The 18,312-nt window shown below is 35.6% G+C and overlaps 2 protein-coding genes across 4 annotated transcripts in view; one reads left to right on the forward strand and one right to left on the reverse strand.

The window, feature by feature from the left end:
* The window catches only part of SOS1 (SOS Ras/Rac guanine nucleotide exchange factor 1), a 148,637-nt gene that overhangs the window by 102,528 nt on the left and 27,797 nt on the right, over positions 1 to 18,312 (forward strand). For 2 of the 3 annotated variants that reach the window (XM_019446753.2, XM_019446764.2), the window contains exons 9-15: positions 1,378 to 1,505; positions 2,269 to 2,924; positions 11,901 to 11,982; positions 12,826 to 12,948; positions 13,247 to 13,350; positions 14,535 to 14,757; positions 15,864 to 15,983. In XM_019446753.2, the coding sequence (XP_019302298.1) occupies positions 1,378 to 1,505; positions 2,269 to 2,924; positions 11,901 to 11,982; positions 12,826 to 12,948; positions 13,247 to 13,350; positions 14,535 to 14,757; positions 15,864 to 15,983 (1,436 nt within the window). The remainder of the gene's footprint in view (positions 1 to 1,377; positions 1,506 to 2,268; positions 2,925 to 11,900; positions 11,983 to 12,825; positions 12,949 to 13,246; positions 13,351 to 14,534; positions 14,758 to 15,863; positions 15,984 to 18,312) is intronic. The other variant, XM_019446771.2, reaches the window with a different exon arrangement.
* The window catches only part of ARHGEF33 (Rho guanine nucleotide exchange factor 33), a 118,026-nt gene continuing 109,161 nt past the window's right edge, over positions 9,448 to 18,312 (reverse strand). The window contains exon 19 of the mRNA XM_019446809.2: positions 9,448 to 10,342. Within this exon, the coding sequence (XP_019302354.2) occupies positions 10,261 to 10,342 (82 nt within the window). The 3' untranslated portion in view covers positions 9,448 to 10,260. The remainder of the gene's footprint in view (positions 10,343 to 18,312) is intronic.

Raw genomic sequence — 18,312 nt, forward strand, 5'->3', positions numbered from 1 at the left:
AATCCTTAGAGTCATAATGAATAATTACTCTCATTAAAAAGTAAACCTTTACAAGGTACTTTGAATATTTTGTGGTTTTATTTCTCCTGTCTTTTCCTTTGTCATAAAGAGTAAATGTTCTTAAATATTGCATGAAAACTATTGGTAAATGCTATTTCTTAACTTTTTCTTTTTGGTAGCCAGAAGCAGGTTTATAAGTTTACTGAATTCTTGTTACTTATTGTAACTCATACCTTGCTCAGTTAACTGCTTGCTTCAATTATAGCCACCTGTTGTATTGATAACTGGTAGTAATTGATGACTCAATCCTTATTAAGCACAGACTTTTGCCACCAGTAGAAAATGTGCTTGGGTTTCACTAATAGTTACATTTCTAGTTTTACTCATAATCTTAACGTGTGAATACTGACAAAATTCTTCATGATACCAATATTAATTCTATAGAACTACAAAGAAAACAACTTATACTGTACATTACCATTTACACAGTGCTTTGATTTTTAATAAGAATCCCATTAAATAGGCACCTGGGTGGCTCAGTTAGTTGAGCGTCTAACTCTTGGTTTCGGCTCAGGTCATGATCTGACGGTTTTGTGAGTTCAAGGCCTGCGTTGGACTCTGCGCTGACAGTGTGGAGCCTGCTTAGGATTCTCTCTCTCCCTCCCTCCCTTTCTCTCTCTCTCTGTCCCTTTGCAACTCACACTGTCTCTGTCTCTCTCAAAATAAATAAGTAAACTTTAAAAAGAGAGAGAGAGAGAGAGAACCTCATTAAGTAGGCAGGGCAAGATTTTTATGAAGCTTCATTTAATAGTTGGGAAAAGTGAGACTCAGAAGTCAAATAATCTGCCCCAAAGTCACACAGCAGTAGAGTCAAAATTTGGTCCTAGGTTTTGTGTCTTCAAGTTCCTCTCCACCATATTGCATCCTCCTGTGTGTATTTATCTTCCTAATCATCCTGTTGCTACAGCAGCCGTGTTGGAATCAGAAACCTAAGACCAGATTCCATACTTAAGAAAACCTCATCTATGTGCTTGCTGCTGTGCAAATCCTGTGCTGGTTAAGAAGACACTTTATGTCCCTCATTTCTTTTCAGGAATAGTCACCTGAGAAACTGCACACTATTGCCTGTCACAAGGTGTGACATCTCTTAACACTGCTTCTACTGGTTTTTGTTTTTTTTTTTTTTTAATGTGGAAAACTTGGTTGCATGTTAATATAGAAAGTAATACATAAAGAAGAAAACGCTTTTTTAAAAGAATGCATTTTATGACACATTTACAAGTTGCATTGTGATAGGAAGAGTTGAATCGATGTTATCTTTATTCTTTTTGTCCCAAACTGTCCTACTGGTTCAGATTTGTCATTTTGACTTTGCAGCAGTTAGAAGAAAAGAGTGAAGATCAAGAAGACAAGGAATGTTTGAAACAAGCAATAACAGCTTTGCTTAATGTTCAGAGTGGTATGGAAAAAATATGTTCTAAAAGTCTTGCAAAACGAAGACTGAGGTGAATATTTTTACTTTTTTAATAATCCTCCTTTTCACCCTGAATATTTTGGTATAGATTCAGGGATCTCAGTTCCCTCGTCAGTAAACAATGAAGAAAATAGTTTTAGTGACAAGCTTGGTCTTTCAGAGGAAGTGACATCAAAGCCAAGAGAATTTGTTATTGTTTGAAAAACCTTTCATATTTGTGCATTTTCCTTGCATACTCCCAGACAAGACCTCCTGAGAGCCAACTGGTAAGCTAAAGGAGAGAGAGAGAAAAATGTCTTGCGTAGATTTATGTCAACATCACCGTTCTGTGAAAGTAAAATTCGTAGTGTCCTTTATTTAGGGGTTATGTAACTTGAGGTATTAATTCAGATACATTGCTTCCAGTTTCCTCATTATAATCTGTGCATGATTTTTAGCTTTAGCTCTTATCCACTTAAACATTTTTAAATAATTTTTTAAGTCTCTTCTTCTTTTCACTGTATGGAGCTACTTTTTAATATTTGTCATTCTAAATAGTAGCCAAGGTAGAAGTAATCATTCCGTAGCTGGATTTATAGAGTAGAATTTTGTCAGTAGTCACTAAAAAAAGTCTCTACTGTGTTGCTTTGGTTTCTAAATGGTACAGTTTTGTATCACTAATATATGTGGAGAATTAGTGAACACCTTGTCAGTGCAACTTTTTTTTAAATGTACTCTTATTACTGTCCTTTATTTACGTGAATTCTAGGTTGCCTGTTATCTGTGCACTAATACTGTTTTTTCCTTTATCCCAGTGAATCTGCATGTCGGTTTTATAGTCAGCAAATGAAGGGGAAACAACTAGCAATCAAGAAAATGAACGAGATTCAAAAGAATATTGATGGTTGGGAGGGAAAAGACATTGGACAGTGTTGCAATGAATTTATAATGGAAGGAACTCTTACACGTGTAGGAGCCAAGCATGAGAGACACATATTTCTCTTTGATGGCTTAATGATTTGCTGTAAATCAAATCATGGGCAGCCAAGACTTCCTGGTGCTAGCAATGCAGAGTATCGTCTGAAAGAAAAGTTTTTCATGAGAAAGGTACAAATTAATGACAAAGATGACACCAGTGAGTACAAGCATGCTTTTGAAATAATTTTAAAAGATGAAAATAGTGTTATATTTTCTGCCAAGTCAGCTGAAGAGAAAAACAATTGGATGGCAGCACTGATATCTCTCCAGTACCGGAGCACACTGGAAAGGATGCTTGACGTGACGATGCTACAGGAAGAGAAGGAGGAGCAGATGAGGCTCCCTAGTGCTGATGTTTATCGATTTGCAGAGCCTGACTCCGAAGAGAATATAATATTTGAAGAGAACACACAGCCCAAGGCTGGAATTCCAATTATCAAAGCAGGAACTGTTATTAAGCTTATTGAGAGGCTCACGTACCATATGTACGCAGGTAAGAAATGTAATTGAGTTGCCTGTCACTTGTGTTTTGCTGCTTCCAGCTGAGATTCTTTGCTGCACAGGTCACTGTGCCTAAAATAGAAAGCAGACTAACAACGAAGGATGATCTCTGCATTATCCCAGTTCATTTTCCTTTGCCTAAAAAACACTGCCATTTATACTTTGTCTACCACATTTACATACTATTTTGTAGCTTTATAACCACGATTGCAAATGAGAAAATAAAATCACTTGGCTAAATTTTCCCAGTTAGTGGCAGGAACAAGACTAAAAGTCCTGAGAAATCATCATCGTTAGGGTCTAAGAAACTTTTTCACATAACCTTCACCACTTGTTTTTTTCTTTTGTCTGTTTCCATTACTGAGACGATAAAGTCAGTAAAAATTTTATATATGTTCATCATCAAAATTGTGCTGGTAGTACAAATACACACGGCATTGGGTTTTCTTCATTTCCATTCCTAAGACTTAATTAAATTTAGCAATCCTGAGAGTCATGTAAGTTTTCAGTATTTTTTGCATTTTACAACCGATGTTATTGAAAAAAAAAAAAAAAAGTCCATCTTAGGAGGGCAGTTTTTTAAGGACAAACATGTCCAAGCTACCTAGGAAGATTGGTAGAGGCTGAATCAAATATGATGTTTGAGAGTCAGGGAACAAATGTGATGACTTTTTTTTTTAAGTAATTTTATTTCTTCTAATAAAGTAACCAATGATAATCCAATATTCTTCGACCTTCAGTAGAAAGCTTGGTAATTGTAAACTACTGTAGCGTATGGTATAGTGGAAATCTGGATTTATGTCGTCACTCTGTCACAGCTCCTTACCATCCCAGAACCTTAGTTCACCTCAAAAATCAACATCACAACAGTTATCTTCAAATGCTGTCGGAAAGAATAAATGAACTGCTAAAGGTGAAAGCTCTTTGTAAATATAAATGTAAACTTACTTTCAAAGAATGTTTTTATTACAAAGACCTATAAACTGAAATGTAACTCTTAGAACATAAGTGTTATTCTTAAATAGTTGAATGAGAAAGTTAACCTCCATCCCTATACTTCTTGCTTAAATATATTTCTGTCTCTAGGAGATGTGCGTTTCTGAGGGAGATGTGTTTCTGGTTTTGGTTTGTTTTTTTCATCGTTGATGTTTTTCATTGTTTAAAGTCCTATAAATGGGTTCTCAGTTCTCTCTGGAAACTGCTCTGGCACCAGTTAAATTAAACTTTTAAAGATACCCATTAACTACTCGACTGTAACAAAGATGACTAGCATTCAATAACGTTAATCTTTTCAGTTTATTAAATGGCCACTTAACTACTTAAATGGCCTGGCAACTATATCAGGGCCACCTTGCAAAAAAGTAAAATTAAATTAGAATATTTTTATCAGTGATATCAAACACTTTTATAAACATAATGTTTCATCGTGTCCACATGTCTCTGGGATAAATAAGCCAGACTTTTGTTTTCTTTGTAATTTTTATTTGGCCTCTCATTGGTAGTTCTCTTGCTAGCCTTTTCCATAGTAAGATATGAGTGCTTTCCATAGGCCATTAAAAGCAGTTTGGGTTCTCTAAACAGACTGCATTTGGTAATAGCAGTCAGTAGCTGAAACACATTGAAGGTGGCGAAATAAGACTAGTCTGGCGTTCCAATTTTACTACTGATTTTTTGCCTAGAAACTGCCACAGTCCATGCACCCATTTTACTGACTCAGGAAAAAAAAAAAAAGTCAAAGCACAGGAAAGTTAAATAAGCTGCCTAAGATTTTACATGAAAAAGAAATAGGTTATTCTGGCAACTTTTTTACATATAAAACATTTTGAGAGGTGCAATTTTCAGTAATTATTATGACCAACTTATTAAATGATTTTCAACCTCTGTATACTTCTTTAAGACCTAGAATACAACTACAAAAATGTTTCATTAAAGTACTCAAAATTTGTGGTTGCAAAACACTTATTTCTTTGCTTTTTAAGGAATTTTTAAGGTTACACAAGCTTAAATTGCTCTTCTTGCCACATTATTCTGATTTTTAAGCGTCTTGAAAGAGTCATTGATTTATTTAACATAAGTATTCTAAGCTATTCATCATTTTATTTTAAATACCTGTGTTTTGAGCTCTTAAACCTTTTAGCGTAAAATTGATCCTTAGATTTTTATCTGTGTGGGACCAAAGCTTTACTGATTTTTTTTTCTTGTAGAACAGTATTAGTGGAAAGTGCTAAGGAGACTTACCTAATGTTTACTGTCACGTCAGTGGGATCTGAGTTGGAAACCATTTTCAAATTCCCAATTTTTAAATGTAATTGTTTCTGTAAAACTTGATTGTTAATGATAAAAATTGTTTTTAAACTGCCTGCTGAATTTCACAGAACTAACTTACTATTATTAGTAAGCAGTTGCAGAACTACAATTAAATATTTTCTGGGGAACTGTGTGCCTTTTACTTATTTTCCGAACGAGTCTACTTTAAGACGTGAATGAGCATAGCCGATGGTTTTTCTGCATCTTGGCTGTGTTTTCTCCTTAACGTGCACAACACTGGCCAAGTCTGCAGACGCAGTACATGTGCCATGGCTTCTTATTCGTCCCTCTAGGTAGTTGCATTCATTTATATTAACTTCTAGCTTTTGAGTAGAATAGTATTTTTAAGTGTTTTACTTCTAGCTAATATAAAACACTGACATTTCTAAATTTATAGAAGTTTTGCAAAGTTAAGTGTGTTCGCATTTAAATTGACAAGACTGTTTTACTTTTTTAAAAAGTCAAAATTTTGAAAAAAAAATTCATTAATATCTTGAGGAATAAAATGCCAGTGTTGGTTTTGGAAGTGTTGTGGCCGAGTTTTTTGACATTTTTCTTTTCTATCTTCTTTTGAAGCTTAATTGAATATTTTAACATATGTGACGAAAGTACATGACTGGTGTAACCGGAATCCACAAGCAGTTTTCATGAGCTGTGATTTACAGTACACACAGCTTAGTATTAATTCCTAGCTTATTTGGGCTCTTCTGGACGGGGTCTCAGTGAATGTGTTACAGGCAACGTGGGATGTTTCTGATAGACCATCTATGAACTCATAAAACATGAAAGCAGTTAATTTTTTAAGGTCTTTTCCAGCCCAAATGTACTTTGAGTCCTCACTACCATAATAACAGATCAAGTTGCCATTTGTTTTTAGAATTATTCATCTGCTCTTTTTGGTTTGCTTGTCTCAGTTGGTTGGTTCGATATGTTTATTGGAGGACACACAATGCAAGTTGGGCTGAAACAAAGGCTAAAATTTAACTTGCACATTTTTATTATATTGTACAGAATTATAATAAAAGACAATGGCTATAATTAAGAAAACTTAATATCTGATAAGCACCACTTACACACATTTTTTAGGTTATGGGTTGGTCAGAAACCTAAAAAAAAAAAAAAAAAAAAGAAAGAAAAGAAAAAGAAAAACTGGCTTAACCTTACTTAATTCAGACTTTACTGTGGCTTTAACCAACCTGATCCCTCAAGTGTTTTTAACAATAATGTTCAAACAGCGCTATAGATTTGTAGTGTTAGACCAGATTACCAATCCCTGAATTTAGAGACAAAAACCCAAGGCCCCTGAAAATTATGTGATTTGCCAGAAATTATTATATCTTCAATTAATTGCAGAACAAGGACTAAAATTTAGGTTTCTTGATTCTTAATAGACTGTACTTTCCACCATGTTATAGTGACTCATCCAAGGCAAATTTTTCTTCATGATTAAAATATAACATGATTTTTACTATGTGTATCAAATAATAAAAATAAAGAGAATTTCTTGCTTGGTTTGAATTTCCAGTAGTATAAATGGCTTGTTCATCATTGGGCACACACAAGTTTACTATGAAGACTTTAGCAGAGTAATTTTTTTCTCTTATTGAAATAGGTAATTAACTCTGACTATAGATAAACTTCCATTTTAATGCATAGACTTTAGTATATAGTTAGATACTGGGCATCATTTTAGTTTTTAGCAAAATCCAGTCATTAGTCTACTGGTGTTGTGTGCTCTGTAAAGAAAAGCTTTCTGGGAGAAAAAACTTAATTTAGGTTAATTAGAAAATGCTTAACTGTTGCTTAGAAGATTGCCACAGGGTCTTGTGTGGAATCTGATTTATACTTGTCTCTCAGATGCAATATTTCTGGACGTCGAGTAAGTCACTAGCTACATCAGAACTTTGGAATTCATTTCAAATGCTGTGGGGCGTGGGAGCATTATCTACTTAGAGCATTCTGAATCTGGCAAGAATAGGAAGAGACTTTCTTCCTTACCTACCTTAAGAAAGCACAGAGCAATGTACATAAAGAAGCAGCGATGAGAGGAGGACTTTTACTTCTGTTTCTAAAGTACAAATTAATTATTGAGACTTTCAACAGCATGAGTAAAGAGATGTGTGGTAATGGTGTGTCTGGTTTGATCGTCTTGTTTTAGAGAAATGAGGTGACCTTGAAATAGGGAAAATTTAGAACTGACATTACATGGAAATAAAAGCTTTTCATGTTTGAAGTGTGGGAAAAAGGTGTTTCCCATGCATGATGAACTTCTCTTTTCTAGAAAATGGTGTTGAAAAACTTAAGCCTGTTGATATTTTTCTTTAAAGTATTTACTGGTATTTTATGCCCTTCTAGAAAATCCTCAAAAATCTAAATTAGATTTCTTTTGCCTTCATGGCCTATATAAGTTCAGTTTGGGTGTCTTAACTTTTAAAAAAAAATCTCTTGAACAATTTTTGATCTATAGGGCAGTACTGTTCTATTTTTAAACTCTCTGATAACTTTTTTAAAGTGTTTGTGCGTCAGCATAGCGTCTGTTTCCTTTTTTAAGGAATTCAAGAGTGATTGTTTATAAATCCTTGTTGAGGAGCTTATTGTTTCTGGTGGCTTTTTAAATGGCTGTATTAGAGGGAGAATTATCACATGAACAGACATCCTGATTAACAGTGTTTCACTACGGTGGTGGGGGAAGGGGCGTTCTTTACATAAATAGCTCCATAGAACAAATATTTCATAAATTTCATTGACCTTACCAAATAAAATGTCAAGTGTCAATCAAAATAGGTACCTAAGAAAAAGGGATTGGATTATCACCTCAACTTTAGTACGTTATATTCTGAACATTAACGTAGGATAGTATATTCTGAGTTCCTAAGATTCTGATGAATTGTGCGACAAAGTATTATCAAAGGATAGTTTTCGAGTTAGGGAGACAAGGCAGCGAGAAGACCAGCAGAAAATAGTCCCTGCAGCTTGTGTTTGAAACAACCTGGACCTAGCCCAGGAATCTGCTAATACAGCCGGCAGGCGTTTGCATGGCGAGCTGCATCAAGGGAAGGAAGCAGACCAGCTAGTGAGCCTGGTGGAAATCTTACTGCAGGGATAGGAGGATCTAGTAAAATGATTGAAGAAGAAAAACCACAAGGAAGTTTGCATCATCGCTCACACTGAAATCCATTTGGGATTATGTTTGAGAAAGAGGCTTCTGGAATTTACATCCACAATCAAGTGATAAACAGACAAAGAGACTATCAAAATAGCCAATTTTTGTGTTCTCCACAAGTATTTGCACTTAGGTTTTAAAACCAAAGCAGGCCTGGCTTTTGCATTTTCATGCATTTGCCTTCCAGCTGTCTATGCAACACCGTTTTATAACACAGGTGGGCAGAGGCCCCTCCACAGCCGGCAGAGCCAGCGTTAAGACTTAGCTCTGATGGTTGCCTGTACTCTGCGTTCTCACAAAAGTACACAGCCTGTCCTTACTGAGGAGTATTTTTAAGATATTGAATTATCTGAGTCCTTTACATCATCTGTAAGATCACGGTTTCTAGGGGTTAGTGTGACATAGTACATGTTGGAATCACCTAAGTGGGGAAATTGATAGAGGTAAAAATAGCTTCTGGACTATCTACCCTTCTTTCGTGTAAAGGTTCAAGTACAGGTGTTATGTCCTCTCCATAGAAGTTTTTCACTCATTAGCAATTTTGCACTGCTTTAGACTAAAAATGGATTCTATAAATTATACAAGCCTGGGAATATATGCAGCCTTTCAGATATTTTTCGAAAGTACTTAAACTTTTGCCAAATTTTTTTGGCTTATTTTTAGCTTCTGCTGGTTTTTGTTTGTTTTGTTTCGTTTTGGCAAGACTGCTTTTACTTCTGATGAAGCTAAAAAACAACTTAAACTTGAGTCACTTTAGAATGTAGTACAACAGTGACGATTGTGGGAGTGTTTATCTCACTGCCCGCTTCAGAAACTCCTTTTCTGAAGACTGTACAGGAAGGCACAGCAGCTACTTCCTAAAATCTGGAAGAAGGCTTAACAAGAATTACAGAATCACAATTAGACTGCTGATTTTTCAGTGATTTTCCTAGTGCCTTAAACCAAGATTAGCAGAGTACAGCTATATTCTAAATTAATCATTTATGTAAGTTTTCTATAATGATTACATAACTCATGGAACCATTCTTTATATTTATATGTCACAGCTGCGGAAACCTTAAAGGATCCTTTAATCCAGCGAGGTTATGTGTGACACAGTAGAAAAAGGCATAAAACTAGAAATCGCACAATCTAGACTCTCTGCCATTCTACTGTGTAACCTTGGATGAGTCTTAGCTACTTCTCTCATATGTAGAAAGGGAAAACAACAGCCCCACTCACTTTGCAGAAGTCACATGGAATAAATTATGTGAATGCTCTTTGCGAACGTTACATAACAGATATCAGGAATTGATTTGATCCCCGTGTGACTGATGTGGCACCAAGGCCTAGCACAACTTTCCCAGCATTGTCATCAGTTACTCAAGTACTGAAATGACCAGAAGTTTTGGTAGAAGATGAGAAGGCAATTTTAAAGTAGTTTGCCTTTAAAAATAGGCAATTTTCTTAAAAAACAATTCATCTAGAACTTGCTTTTGTTCTGTTTTTCAACTTAAAAGTACCTTTGATATCCCACAACTTTTTAACCTGACTCAGTTGGCATCTGAGAAGAAATGGATCTGAATATTAATTTTAGGCTTTTAGACCAAAATAATTTTTTTTTTTTTTTTTAATTTTTTAAAAAGGAGGGGTCAGCCTAAATTTAGAACACAGCTCAGGGATTCTAGGAACACTCTGTTGTACCATGAGTCTGGGCTCTCTCTCCATTAGCGACAGCTCAGCACCTCTATAGTGGCCACTGCTCTGGATTCCTAAACATAGGATGTTTTGAGTAGCCTCACCTTACAAATAGATTTGCAGAACAGGAAGTAGATTCTTGAAAGGGAGGATTGTGATGAAACCGATATAAATCTCTGTTTTAAAATCTTGTACAGCCTTCTGTTTTAAAATCTTTTCTTCTGGATGAGACATTAGTCTTTAACGTTTGAGGAACTCTGTAACTGAAGACAAACAATAAGATACCAACAGAGAGGAAATTACTAAAGGATTGTATATATTTAAATTACCTTTATCAGTACCCCACTGTAGACTTGGAAGGCAAAGGAGAAGAGGGACATTTAAAACCAGTATGTTTTTATTCTGTAAATTTTCTTTAATTTATAAAAGCATTATAAATTCAAGGTTGTCTGATATTTAAATCAGTTCATTATCTTGATGACCACATGTACCAATAGATTAGAAATAGACTTCTATTTTTATGATAAATCCATTCATTTGCTTTGCTGGGGGAGTTAATATATTATCATTATTTTATGTTAAGGCTAAATTTAGAGTGGTTCTTAATCAGACGGAATCAGCCTAAGTAGAAATTTTCCACACAAATGAACTCTGAGTCTTAGTAAATCGTATCTGAATAAAAGATATTGTACTTAGAAAGGATCCACAAAGGTACTCACTATTCTCAATGAATTTATCATTAAATTAGAGCTTACCGGTCTGTAATGTAAAATAGGAAAAGGATGTTCCCAATAGAAAAGTTAATGAATTCTCCCCTCCCTCTTTTTGAAGACTTACAACTAAATGTGGACATTGATGAAATTTGAGTTCTAGAAGTGCGTGATTTTTTTTTTTTCCATTGTGGGAAGATGTCTCTCCCCCTCTTTACACAGAAGATGACAGACCAGGTCTCTTGTGCTGATGACAGCAGCCTTTCTCCACAACTTGGGAGAATACTGTCAAGGAGAGACTGGAGTAGGCCAGGCCTGGGGAAGTGATGACATTCAGTCAGCCTCCTGATTTACTTCATGGAGATGTGAATGAAAAGTAGGTCCTCTCTTGGAAGGGGCTGGAGACCCCTGCTCGTATGATGAAACTCTTATTGTGACTACTTGAAATAAAAGGGATTAAGTTGTGAATAGAACCAAATCCACATTCTCACACATTTAAGAGTTTTAATAACTTACAGGTATGTGTAAGCTTCTTTTAGCAGCTTTAATTAAAACCTCTAGCAAATCATTTAGAAAGCGTATTTAGCTTAATCTAGAACATTGTAGTATCCAGTTTCTAGTCGTATGCTCTGTTAATGTGATTGAAAGAAATCTAGATAACTGATCCTAGGTAAACAGTCTGGATGTCAGAAGAAGTACCGGGCTATTGCTGTGGCCTTTCTCTTTCTCTTTGTCTTTCTCAAGAGAAAGAAGCCAACCAGAGATGCTCTAAGATCCAGGTAGCAGGTGGGGAGCTTGTGTTGCGTGCTCTTTTTGCCTTTCTTCCTTTTGCATTCCTGCAGCCGATGAGGAGTTTCAGTTCAGCTAGTCACAGTGTACAGAAGGCAAGAAATAAGCTGTTACAGAATCCTAGTATCAATGGTTTTGCCACTAATTTAGGAAGTGCTCAAGCTAGCAGTTTGTTATAAAGTCCAAAGCATTCTATGTGGTCAAAACATTTTGGGAATTTCAAAACTGACTGTTTTTCATCTCTCTTGAAAATGTTTTAATAATAGCTTTAATCATTCTGAATCAAAGATTTTAATAAGATATTTTTCCTTTTTCTTCTTAGATCCCAATTTTGTTCGGACATTTCTTACAACATACAGATCCTTTTGTAAACCTCAAGAACTACTGAGTCTTATAATAGAAAGGTCTGTTAATGTAAAATGTGTAAATTCTTTTTTTTTTTTTAAAGAGAGTGAGCTAAGATCCTACATGTCTCTCAGAAATAAATTGTATGAGCTTTAAATTGTAGTTCGTGAGTACTTTTTTAAGAAATAAAATCTCTTAGATGACCATTTATTTTATAATAATCTTGTGGTTTTCATTTATTAAAGTATAAAAATAAGCATTCTTTTTTATATGGTAACTATGAAATTGCATATTTATGGAATTAGTCAAGTTAAAGAACTATATAAAAATGTATATTTTAGACTCTGGATTTTGGACTTTTATGTAGTTTTATTATATAGTTAAAGAACTATATAAAAAATGTATATTTTAGACTTCTAAATTTTGATGATTTAGATGTTCTAAACAGAATTTTTCAAATATACCACATGTTGAATACAATGGAGCTTGTCAGTGAACAAATACATTATATAATCGAGAAGTGTTTCAGCCACTCAGAGAGCAGTCTACTTTTTAAGGATTACCCTTAAGGGTAAAGTTTTATGTTAGGTGATTGAGTGATTACACAGCCAAAAATAAACATCAGTCCCATAACTTTATAATCACATCTATTTTAGACTTTGCATGTATTCTTTATTCTTAACTATGTTTCTAGGTTTGTTTTTATTGTCAAGTATTAATTTCTTTTTTAGAAATTAAGATCAGTAGAAGTCTTACTTATTTTCACCGATGTGTGTGTATGTCTTTAGTAATTTTTTACAGCGCTCTCTTGATTGTGCTGACTGGTGAAAAGGTTTGAGGTTTTCTATTGGAATAACTTGATATTATTAGTATTTTCATTAGTTTGTTCTCTTTTATGTTAGGTTTGAAATTCCAGAGCCTGAGCCAACAGAAGCTGATCGCATAGCTATAGAGAATGGAGATCAACCCTTGAGTGCAGAACTAAAAAGGTTTAGGAAAGAATACATACAGCCTGTACAACTGCGGTAAGCAGTAATTAAATAACTGAAGGCATTAAGTCTGTACTGAAGTTTTGTTCCAGAGTTGACATAAATAAGGATCTTTCCCAAGCAAGGAGAAGGTAACGAGTAAAATGAGTGAAGTAGAAAGCAATTATCAGAAATTATTGTATAAGTCTTAATTAACATAGAATTTTGAAAGTAGTCAGCCACTTATAAAATTATTTGGTAAGAATTACTGTTTTAATTTATGTGATTCATTGTGATAAACATTTATGCCTGAGTTCCCATGTAATTCAGTTATTCTTCTTTGTTAATGCCATAGAGTATTAAATGTATGTCGGCATTGGGTAGAGCACCATTTCTATGATTTTGAAAGAGACGCAGATCTTTTGCAGCGAATGGAAGAGTTTATTGGAACAGTAAGAGGTATGGTTTTTTTTAAGTGCCTGGTTTCATATGTAATAAAAGTACCTTTTGGTGACTCTCAGTTGATGTCATTGTTCAGTGTTGTTAAGAGTTGTTTATAAGTGGCAACATAACCATTTGAAAAAGTTAAAAATTTTCACCAAACAACATTTTGACCTACAAATTGCTCAATAATCACCCTGCTGGCCCAATGTATTTGCATTTAGTAAATCCACTTACTGATCATTTTGGAATTGGACAGAAAAAGTCTCAATTCATTCTGTCTTTCCACTTATCTGAAGGTCTGTGTCCCAGAAGACAATTAGGAAGCGGTGTGCCATTGTAACACCACTGATGGAAACTGACGAGGCCCCAGTTAGGTGAACAGTTAGGAAACTGACTACACCCAGTTAGGTGTATCAGAGAGGCAGCAGAGCAGACTGAACCGAGAGCCAAGAAGCGAGAGTTCTCTTCTGAACACTGCCACTCACCAGATACAGGACTTTGGGCCAAGCCACTTTGATTCTTTAGACTTGGGTTTCCTCATCAGTAACATAAGGAGTAAGGCTTGATGTTTCCAAAGTCTCCCCTCTAGTTTTAAGGATTCTGTGATCGTATAGGTCTAAGAATGACCTAGACAAACTTGTTTCTAATTGCCCTTGTGCACTCTAAAGGAGAATCAGAAAGTAAAGAGTTAAATAATAGTACTTTCATGCATAATACAAAACAAAGCCACATCAAAAACTCGCACTAAAATGAAGGCATGGATCCTCTGGTACTGTTTGGTTTATAAAATGCAACATTAATAAGATTAATAGTGACTATGAATTGTCTGTACTTCTAAATCTCATGTGTGTAAGATCTATCTTATGGAGAATTATAATATTTTGAACTGACGTTCAGAAGAGTAAAGGTGAAAAATGTCTATGAATAAATTACTTTCTAATTTTATTTAGAAGGGATGTAGAGGAATATATATCAGACTATTAACCGCAGTTACCCATGTGAAGAAGAATGAGATTAGGATAGGGAACAGGGAATGGTAAAGAGGAACTTCCATTTTTTTTTTTTTTATTTTGATCATTTGAACCTTGTAATAGCAAATATATATTCAACTATCACTTGTATGATTTTAAAATATTTTAAAAGAATAAAATATTGAGTAAAAAGTATTTAAATGTTATTTAAAATGTAATGTATTTCAGGTAAAGCAATGAAAAAATGGGTTGAATCCATCACTAAAATAATCCAAAGGAAAAAAATTGCAAGAGACAATGGACCAGGTCATAATATTACATTTCAGAGTTCACCTCCCACAGTTGAGTGGCATATAAGCAGGCCTGGGCACATAGAGACTTTTGACCTGCTCACCTTACACCCAATAGAAATTGCTCGACAACTCACTTTACTTGAATCAGATCTATATCGGTATGTAATTTGACATTCAAGCTGAAAAATCATTTCCAAGGAGTTGATTTTTTAAATGAAATACTGTTTTCTGCCTTATAGGAATGTTATAAGACCTAAGTGAGCTAGTATATGAAGGGGAGTAGTAATAAAGCCTGATGTATAGAAGGCCACCTCTTCTCTCACTCCTACCTGGTAAAGCTGAGTGCAGCGTGTGTCTTTACCAGTTGCTGGCTGGGTATGCTTGGGCAACTTTAACCTTCGTGTGAAACTTTTATCCCTTTGTCCCTTAGCTTCCTCAAGGTTAAAATGGAGCTAATAACGGTACCTATTCTTGGGGCTGTTGTGAGATTGAAAACAGTCAATATATAACATACAGTGCTTAGCCCAGCACAGAGTAAGGGCTCAGTAAGTTAGCTACTGCCCTTGTAGTTGTAAACTTAAGTCCTGGCCCGTCACAGCCTTTTTTAGTTTTTCTACATTGATGTAACTACTGTCTCAAAAAGTGTCCATTTTTGCTTGTTTGTTTGTTTTAAATGGGGACTAGTAAGGATTGCAAACTTTTGAAATAACTAAATGAAAAAAAAAGGAACTAAATTTATAGATCTCCTCCCACCCCAAAGATCATCACTATTCCCAAAAACCAATATTAGAATCTATTTTATTTCCCTTTATTTACCAAAAGGTGGTAGGGTTTCCCTCCCTCCTTTAGAAGAAAAAAAAGATTTCTGAATTACAGTGATTACTATATCCTCATTGAACTGATTATTATAACAGGTATCATTATTTAAAAGAACAATCCCCGATTACATTGTCACCCTAATTTGTTAAATAATCTTTGTTAAGTGCTAGGAAAGATATGAAAAAATCTCAATGTTGCCCAAAGCAAAATGCTACTATAAAGCAATAATAAAAGTACACAAATATATGCATAAAAATATTTTTTTAATCTATAGAAAAATATACATAATTATAATTAGTTGTGATATGTTGTTTTCATAAACCTTTCTATTGGTGTAAAAACAAAAGGTTTATATGGGAGTTTAGTTTTATTTATCTCATTTACTTAGTAAAACAGTATGCTACAGGGAAAAGGATCATGGAGAATTATGTCTTGATGATTTCAGAGCTGTACAGCCATCAGAATTAGTTGGAAGCGTGTGGACAAAAGAAGACAAAGAAATTAATTCTCCTAATCTCCTAAAAATGATCCGGCACACCACTAACCTCACTCTGTGGTTTGAGAAGTAAGTGTTACTGACACTCTCGCATTTCGGAGCAGTCAGCTATTATGATTTTAAATGCAATTCTATTTTTATATGTCTTGCGTCCTTTTTTTGTTCTCTGTCCCTCCTTTCTTTTGCACTGAGTGAATACTTTCCTAATGTAGCATTTTTATTTCATTAATGATTTTTTTCATTATATCTTTTGGGGGGTTTTTTAGTGAATGCTTTAAGGTTTACCATAGACAGCTTATTAGAATCCACTTCAGATTTCTACTAGCTTAATCCCAGTGATAGAAATGTTCCTCCTGTATAGCTCTGTTCCCTGTCTTCCTTTTTCCTGGCACTATTGTCATACATATTACATATAATTAATGATGCAAATCTAACAATACATGTAGCGATTATTGCTTTCCCCTTTGTTATTTTCTTAGCCCATTACAGCTTTGCTCTTCCCCACCTCCTTTGTCTGGTTATTGGCAATTTATTCTATATGTATATCTTATAGGCCCAACAATACGTTACATTCACATTATTTTATACAGTTGCTTTTTAAATCAGTTAAGAGAAGCAATGAGAAAAAAACGGGCATTTATCCTGTCTCCTATAATCACATAATTACTTTTACCACCGCTCTTTGTTTTCGTGGACTGGTGTTAGCATCTGGGGTTCTTTGCTTTCAGCCTGAAGAACTTCCATTACTATCTCTCGTACGGTGGGTGTGCTAGCAACAAATTCTCTCCGTTTCTGTTCACCTGGGAAAGTCTTTATTTTGCCTTCGTTTTTGAACAACAGCTCTATCTCCAAGTTAATTAATTTTTTCTTCTGGCGGTTCAAAAATTGAGCCCCTTTAGTAAATTTATTTTAAACTGTCGTATTTTTCAGTTTGAGTTGCCAGTTGTTATTGCTGTGTCTTTTATGATACTTTCTTCTGCACATTGTCATTATATCTTTCTTTACTTTTTAAATCATGCCTTCTTTCCTTTAGTTCTGTGAACACATTCATAATGGCTACTGTGAAATCATTTTCTGTTAAATCTGACATCTGGTCCCTCTCCCAGGCAATGCTTGTTCCCTGCTTTTACTCCCCCGGTGAACGGATCATACAATAGTCCCCCCTTATCCACAGAGGACCCTCAGTGGATGCCTGAAACCACAGATAGTACCAAACCCCTTATACTGTTTTTTAATTGTTCATTACTAACAATAACAGAACAGTTATGACAGTATACTGTAATAAAGGTATGTGAATGTGGTCTCTCTCTCAAAATATCTTACTGCACTGTACTCACCCTTCTTGTGATGATGTGAGATGACACAATGCCTACATGATGAGATGAAGTGAGGTGAACGCTTTAGGCACCGTGACATTAGCGGTATGCTACTAAATGACCTTACGACACCTCAAAAGGAAGCTATCTGTGGTACCATAGTTGGCTGCTAGGTAACTGAAACTGGGGAAAACAAAACAGCAGATGAGGGGACACTACTGTACTTTCTTGTTTCTTTGCATGCCTGGTAATTCTTTGTTGGACACTTGCTGTTGTAGCAACTTGTGGGTCCTGCCCCTCCGACTCCCCACCGCCCAGAGCTTGTTCCTTTAGTGACTAGCTGGATTCTTCTCGACAAGCCTATCCTCCAGCTCCCTCCACACTTAGATGTTTAGCTGAGAAGTTCCTCTTCTGAGAGGTACTGTTTTGGGTATGTCCACGGTCACTCCAAGAAGGCAGCAGGAGAGGTAGTGCTTTCTTTCACTCCTGTCCTGACCACATCCAGCTGTTAAACCCTGCTAATTGCCAGCTGGTTGCTCTATTGTTTTCAGCAATTTCCCTAGTGGTATAAATTGCTCTGCAAACTAATCCAACCAAATTGTGACTCCTTTTAAGGAGTGGTTTCTTAGGTTTCTGATATTTGTTCTGACCCTTGGAAGGCTCGTCCCAGCTCTTATTCCCTGGTTCTCTCCTGCAGACTAGTCAACCAACAATTGTTAGATCCAAGAATCTTACCATTGCCCTGCACCACAACCTTCACTGTTTGTGTGTGTGTGTGTGTGTGTGTGTGTGTGTGTGTGTGTGTGTGTGTGTGTGTTTTGAGAGAGAGAGAGCACACGCATGCGTGCGCACAAGTGGGGTAGGGGCAGAGAGAAAGAGACAGAGAGAGACACTCAAAGGATCTGGAGCAGGCTCCGTGCTGAGAGAAGTAAGCCCCCTGTGGCTCAAACTCATCAACCATTGAGATCACGACCTGCGCCAAAGTCAGACGCTCAATGGACTGAGCCACCCAGGCACCCCCTTCACTGTTCTTGAGAGCACCTTTAGGTTTAAACTTCTCCAACGGTTTGTTGCAAATGACA

This window comes from Panthera pardus, unplaced genomic scaffold (assembly GCF_024362965.1).
Source record: "Panthera pardus isolate Hobbes unplaced genomic scaffold, ASM2436296v1 HiC_scaffold_26, whole genome shotgun sequence".
NCBI lineage: Eukaryota > Metazoa > Chordata > Mammalia > Carnivora > Felidae > Panthera > Panthera pardus.